Here is an 8,102-nt window from a genome sequence, read left to right on the forward strand (position 1 = left end):
CACACACACACACACACACACACACACACACACACACACACACACACACACACACACACACACACACACACACACACACACACACACACACACACACACACACACACACACACACACACACACACACACACACACACACACACACACACACACAAATGTCGCTTATGCAACTGTAACTAACTGTTGCTTGGACCCATATGATCATATGATAGCTGTTTAAATTAATATCAATTAAAGCCGGAATTACCTTGAAACAAAACATTTATTTTCTCGAAACTTACTAGAAATGGTTTATTCTTACTCTAGCTCTTTAGTTGGTTATAGGCTAAAATGTATGCAAAACCAAAACATGTAACATTGTAACTCGGGTTTCTACAACCGAAATGCTCTCATTCTTACCCTGTTTCGTCAAATACAAAAGCCTTTACCGTTTCTATAGCGATGCTGAGGTTTATGGTGGTTGTAGAGAATTTAGTGGTCAAATTCAAGTGCTGTGCCTGGACAGTTGTCTGCTTTCTTTGTACTTGGATGCATCACGCATATTGGATAGCCTTTTGTCTGTCCTGTTGTAGGCCTAAATGAACTGGTAACGTTAAAAAATTTAAAAATCTACGATTCTTGTGCGCAAATTTCTTTCCAAAATAACCTAATCAAGATTGCTCACTTTCCATAGATTAATAAAACATGTTTTTGTTTTTCTGCTATCATGAGTTATCAAACATAACATTTTTTAATTATGTTGAAAGTAGCCTATGTACAGGCATCTTTCTTACACCAGCACGATGCCTATTTTTGTCTTATTATCCAAATGTCATACAATTATGTATTTTATCCTCTTATTTGGAATCAGCACGTTTATAAAAGTCTGCACATAGCACTCAATTGTATTATTTAGTTAAATTAAATACATATTACAATTGTAAATGTACAAAAACATCAACTGAAAGTATTGCCAATAGGATTTTTATTTCATATGGTAGGCGTACATGGTATACGCCTGATTTGACGAATGAACACTTTAACATGTTAATAGGCTATGATTAATAAGTTGCAATTGTATTAGACTAAACTGAAAAAAGGTATAAGCCATCGACCTCAACAACATCAACAACTGTACGACGCTGAATGCTCTACCTTTTGTCATCAGGCCTAGACGAGGCTCTACGCAACAAAAAAAACTTTACCGATGGTCCAAATAGTCCTGTGGAATTATCATAACGCAAACAAATAAGCGTTTTAAAACGCCGGCCAGCGTATAACTAAAAACCATCTCATCGTTCCCCCACTTAGCAAATTAGCATTGCAAATTCCCCAATTGTAAATGTTAGCCTATTCTACCACACCAGGACAAAAGATGCATCAACACTGCAGGTAAACATGTGAGGGTAACAGTGGATTCAGGATTAGACATTATTCCTTGTGAAGTCGTCCGTTGCTCATTTGAGAAGACGTGGGCCTCGCTGCTCAAGCTCCCCCACTCCCAGTCGAACGACGGCCTTGAAACGTGCAGTTGTCCTTCAAGGGATTAGATCATGGTCCAAAGTCAAGGAAATGGGAGTTGACAGATCAGTTAAACATTTTAAATCGACAAACAATGGTTGTGTTGCCACGGCTCTTTGTATGATGGCCTTCAAGCCCACTGGACGTTTCATGTAATGGCAGAAATAATATAAAGGTTGAGTGTATATATATACTTTTACCCATGGGCACTATTATGCAATAATCATTTCATTGTTTTGGATCGTCTTGTATACTGACTTTGCTGGTGGAAAACAATCCTCAAAATAACGTATAAATAACGCAATCCAACCTTCTATAAAAAATATATAGGGCGACTTAATCTGTTGGTAATTATACTTGAATAATGTAACATTAATTGACAAGAAATGTAAGTGATCATGAAAACCAAACATTTTGGAAAGTAGACTTGTTTGAGTAGGCCTTTGGCTTCACTATTAAATGTTGCATGGTTAAAATATCACATAGGTATTATACATGTCCGACTAGTCCCATAAAATGCAACTCTCTAGCACCGTTCAATAAGAATCATCATAATATAGAAAAATAACATGAAAATTAATATTTTAATATCAACTCATTTACCAGCAAATCCTGATTAGTATTATTTAAGAGTGTATCTTTGTGCATATAGTTAACGAAGAGTCTATAAATGGCTTATAGCTCTTCTGCTAACCTATTAGCCAGTAAGCAGAAACACAGACCACTTCTATGATTGTCGAGCTCCTTTCCAACTACCATGCATCTGTAACTCGTTTTTTTTTTAGAAGGGTACTTCATTGGTGTCGGAAAATTAATCGTTTGATCCTCGTATACCTTACCTAAGCGAACCACTCCTACACATCCAACTGTTCCAAACTGATATATGACAATATCTACTTTCGATCACGTGTCTGCGGGGCGACTTAGACGGATTGCGCGTCATCTCGCCTTCCCAAATTTTCCCCTTCTGCAGTTCGAATCCAAAACATCTATCTATAGTACAGAGTACGAGCGAAAGATGTTTAACTCGGTGAATCTGGGCAACTTCTGTTCCCAGTCGCGTAAAGACCGGACTTCCGAGTTTGGTGACAGGACAGGCTGCGCGTCTAACATCTACCTCCCCAGCTGCACCTACTACGTCCCCGAATTTTCCGCCGTATCTTCGTTTCTTCCACAGGCCCCGTCGCGGCAGATTAGCTACCCTTATTCCACAAATCTTTCTCAAGTACAACCGGTGCGGGAAGTTTCATATGGCTTGGATCCTGCGAGTAAATGGCACCCCAGAAGCAATTATGCACCGTGCTATTCTGGAGAGGATTTGGTGCATAGGGACTGTCTCCCACCATCCACCATGACCGAAATGCTTATGAAGAACGAGAGCGTGTACAGCCACCACCATCACCATCCAGGCTCCAACCATCCCTCCGCTGGATTCTACTCCGGTGTGGGGAAAAACAATGTCCTCCCTCAAGGTTTCGATCGCTTCTTCGAAACCGCTTACTGCAGCGCGGACAATCAGCCGGACAATTGTTTACAAAAGGGCGAGGCGAGTAAACTGGAAACGGAATCCCAGCAGCCCTCCTCTCTACCCGGCGCCAGAGACCAGGAAAAGGAGCGAGAAGATGAGGAGGAACATACAATTTCGGGCTCGTGTACTTCTTCAGTCACCAAGGAAGGCAGCAGCACCAAGAACAGCCACTCCAGTAGGTACCGACGCTGTAAATGGGGAAAGGTTAAGGGACTAGCCCGGTGTTTTGTCGGTCAGATTTTATGTGGAGTTTTATAAGCATTCAAAGGATTTTATTATAACCTACAAAGCTCTTTCTCCCAACGAGAAGAATTTTTACGATGGGAAAGCACTTTGAAAAAAAGGATGTTATACACAGACTCCTCTATCGTGAGAGTCTGTGAAATTTTAAAGAGCGCGCTATTGTGACAAATGCTAACTTTGATCATGAACTTGCGTTGGGATTTTAAGGGATTTTCTTGTTGGGTTGTCTAGAGTTAAAACCAATTGGGCAGAACATTGCTTTTGGCGTATTGTGAATTTCCTCTTAGCACAAATTTATCAGTTAATTGCCATAGATTATAGATTATAACACACTGACAGAAAAAGGAACTCTCGATTATCTATCTGTCTATCTATCTATCTATCTATCTATCTATCTATCTATCTATCTATCTATCTATCTATCTATCTATCTATCTATCTATCTATCTATCTATCTATCTATCTATCTATCTATCTATCTATCTATCTATCTATCTATCTATCTGTCTATCTGTCTATCTGTCTATCTGTCTATCTGTCTATCTGTCTATCTGTCTATCTGTCTATCTATCTATCTATCTATCTATCTATCTATCTATCTATCTATCTATCTATCTATCTATCTATCTATCTATCTATCTATCTATCTATCTACATATCTATCTATCTATCTATCTATCTATCTATCTATCTATCTATCTATCTATCTATCTATCTATCTATCTATCTATCTATCTATCTATCTATCTATCTATCTATCTATCTATCTATCTATCTATCTATCTATCTATCTATCTATCTATCTATCTATCTATCTATCTATCTATCTATCTATCTATCTATCTATCTATCTATCTATCTATCTATCTATCTATCTATCTATCTATCTATCTATCTACGTATCTATCTATATATCTACCTATTTGGATATCCATCCATCTATCTATCTATCTATCTATCTATCTATCTATCTATCTATCTATCTATCTATCTATCTATCTATCTATCTATCTATCTATCTATCTATCTGTCTGTCTGTCTGTCTGTCTGTCTGTCTGTCTGTCTGTCTGTCTGTCTGTCTGTCTGTCTGTCTGTCTGTCTGTCTGTCTGTCTGTCTGTCTGTCTGTCTGTCTGTCTGTCTGTCTGTCTGTCTGTCTGTCTGTCTGTCTGTCTGTCTGTCTATCTATCTATCTATCTATCTATCTATCTATCTATCTATCTATCTATCTATCTATCTATCTATCTATCTATCTATCTATCTATCTATCTATCTATCTCCATATCGATCTATATATCTAGCTATATATATATATATATATAAAAATATATATTTATTTACTTCTTAACCCTTCTTCTCTCGACATTTATTCTGTTGGAAAACAAGGCATGAGGTAGCCAATCGAATGTATGCTACATCATGCAGGAGAATGCACAGCAGTTTATGCTGTTCTGTTGCCACTGAAAAGCTATACATTTCGTTGGTATTTGACTACAGTACTTGCATTGCATTTCAATCTATGCATGATTCAACGGCTGATATTATTATTTGAATTGGATGATGAGTATGAAGTAGGATTCCATTACGTAGGCTTTATGTTGAAATAGGCTACGATTGAATGCTACAAAGCAAGCTTCGTTATACTTTTATCAACCCCCACTCTCTCACCAAACATAACCCAACATTGCTCATTTTGTCGTATATGTACATATTAGACAAATGCCTCTGACTTATGTAAACTGCTATTGTGCATTCAAATAAGGTTGTGAACAATATTAGAATTCTAGGCCAAAGAGAGCATTGTACCAATTTATGCATTGTGGTTGGACTACTCACGTTACTCTGCCCCCTACACGGAAGATATAGGGCACTTGATGCATGCGGTTATTTACTTTTATTTCTGTGTATCTTGAGCAAACAAACACATCGTTATAGCTTGTAAGGGGATATCAGTTCCTCTTAGGGATGCGGTTATTCATCTCTGTAATGGCTGTTTTTCTGATGGCTTGTGTTACTTTTCACGTTGATGTTGTCTGAAATAGTTTAATTACCCAGGCCTTCACACACCGTTTTGCCAGCATGTAAATACTAATTCCCACCTCAACCCGATTTTCGTTTACAACTGTGTTATTGTTCGTCAAATAGATGACAGAATCTGATCTTCATACTATGTATCTCCTTTAGGCACCCCTCGTACAAGGAAGAAGAGATGCCCTTACTCCAAATTTCAGATTCGAGAGCTGGAGCGGGAGTTCTTCTTTAACGTTTACATCAACAAAGAAAAGCGGCTTCAGCTGTCACGAATGCTGAACCTCACCGACCGACAGGTTAAAATCTGGTTTCAGAATAGAAGAATGAAAGAAAAGAAGCTGAGCCGAGACCGCCTGCAATACTTCTCGGGGAATCCCTTATTGTGAGCCGCATTTGCGTTTAATGTCATGGTCCTCCTGACCAGTGACAAATAGAAATATACTTATCTCGTTGAGTTGTGTTTGTGGGCATTACCAAGATTTAAAATGAAGCCCATAATACCAACAGTGCAATGTAAAAAGGACAGTCTAAATTGTTATGCCCGCATGGAACAAGTCGCCATTTTCTTACCTACGGGCGGTGGTACATTTCTATCTCAGAGAGGTCAATGGGTGGTTTAAGATTATACTTTTTATTACCAATACTGGTCTTCCATAATCTATACCATCTATTTACCATGATTTTTTTGTTTGTGTTTATTCTATGGTTCATTTAGGGCAATTATAGAAAAAAAAAATACTCCTGGACCCCTATCTGCCGGAGTTACGCCTAACCTTTCCTCTCCTCTGGTATATGTATATAGCATATTATTAAAAAATAATGTTTTCTACCAGATAATGGACAATAAGACATTACAGGCAGTATGTTGCCATTCATTACTGTGAGATTAAATCTGTGAAAAAGTATCCCATGTACAGATTAGCCTATGCAAATGCACTCATTCTGTAAATAGGTCGATGTAAAAATGGCAATCCCCCCCGCCCCCCTGCTGCTATATCACCATCACACTGCCCTTGCAACGATACCAGCTTTAATGCAAGCCATTAAATTATTAGCGTTTAACATTGGTGCTTTTGTGATCAGAGAAGAGGAAAATGTTGTCGGGCTGTGTATCATTAATATAAGAATACATATGGAATAAACAAATATATAGGCAAATGAATAGTGTTTGTGTTTTCTTTATAATATCGTATAGCTACAAATACTGCATTTGATCTGTGCATGTTGATGAGGTGCAACGGGGCTTTTTAGAGAGAGGCCAATGCTAGGAATCAATTTAACCTGGTGCGTTTCAGTTGCCACTTTCAAACCAGTCCAGCTGTTGCCGTGGATTTGGTTGGAGGTGCATTGGAAATAAATTGTTTTGCGTTGGCTCCTTAAATATTAGGCCTAGACATCATTGCACGATTAATTCATTTAAGATTAAGATTTAGTATTCAAATTCATGCAATAGTAGCAGGCATAAGCTTAGACAAATGAAGGAAAACGTGCAATGATAACCTATTTTAGTGCCCACTAAATGGAATCGCCACTCTTGTAGTCTAGACACTGCCATAAAGACCGCACTAAATGGCTATTTTTTTCTCTTAATTGCACCGTCTGTTCCGAGGAATGGCATTCACTTCCGCAGTAAATAGTAAACAAGTAGGCCTACAACTGGATGTCCGAGTGTTTTCCAACAGCATCACGTCCCGAGTAGTCTACAACTTCAAGCTCCATTCTCCTTGAATATCACAAAGGCCACCATTGGTGTATCCCTGTTTGCAGAGTCTCGTGACTATGAAAAAAAAAAAAAAACGAGCTTCAAATGATGTGTTCCCCCGTTCGCCGTCAGCCAATAATGGACCCTGTGAAACGACTTATTTCGTTTTACATGACCCTAAAGCCTTTTTCCGGTCATAAGTTAGCTCTGACTAATTGGTTTATTTGGTAAGCGGTAGTAACAAGTTCAACGGATATACTAATTTGTAGTCTATTTATTGCAAATGTTCTGACACTCACACACACACACACACACACACACACACACACACACACACACACACACACACACACACACACACACACACACACACACACACACACACACACACACACACACACACACACACACACACACACACACACACACACACACACACACACACACACACACACACACACACACTTTAAAACATAACTTTCGGGCGTTTGGTTGGTCTCACTATGCGTGTAAATGTCTTCAAGAACATTTGTACGTAATGATCGTACTTGTGTATTAACTGCAATTCACAATTAAATGTAGTCTTTGAACTCCATAATGTCAAGGCCTTCACCTTTAACCCGCCGCAATAAAGGGCAATCAAGGAATCCCTCTAGCCCGGAAATGAGTGCAGCTCAGTAATGGACCAATGAGAAAGACTTAGAAAGAATACGGAATGTGTAGAGAGACCAACTTTGACCCCAAACATTAAACTACAGCAGGTTACTCTGCTGCTTTAGTGCGCCCAGTAAATACCCTTTATAGTCCCTGTAAAATGTATATAGTTCCACTTTAGACATCTTATAACATAGCCATCCCGCTTAATCTAAAGATGTGTGTAATTTCAAATATTTTTTTGGTTCGATTCCGGTTCAGTTTGAAGACGGCGCAGATGGTGTTTTTTTGTGCAGTATTCTTTTACCGTGCGCGCTTAGGCAAATTGGTACACTGAACTTTGTGGTCTGGAAAGGGGGATGTTTCGACAAAAGGGTCGGGATGCATGCTGGACGAGATCAAGGCTAGGAGCCTTTTCTTGTCACGCCCACCAACCTTGGCCCTGG

General features: G+C 38.9%; 1 protein-coding gene across 1 annotated transcript; it reads left to right on the forward strand.

Annotated features, from left to right (window-relative positions):
• Nucleotides 1-2,383: 2,383 nt before the first annotated feature.
• Nucleotides 2,384-6,445, forward strand: hoxc11a (homeobox C11a). Its single transcript, XM_056600854.1, has 2 exons — nt 2,384-3,203; nt 5,454-6,445. The coding sequence occupies exons 1-2, from the start codon at nt 2,384-2,386 to the stop codon at nt 5,684-5,686; spliced, it is 1,053 nt and encodes a 350-aa protein (XP_056456829.1). The 3' UTR covers nt 5,687-6,445.
• Nucleotides 6,446-8,102: the final 1,657 nt, after the last annotated feature.

The sequence above is a fragment of the Gadus chalcogrammus genome, chromosome 1 (genome assembly GCF_026213295.1).
Source record: "Gadus chalcogrammus isolate NIFS_2021 chromosome 1, NIFS_Gcha_1.0, whole genome shotgun sequence".
NCBI lineage: Eukaryota > Metazoa > Chordata > Actinopteri > Gadiformes > Gadidae > Gadus > Gadus chalcogrammus.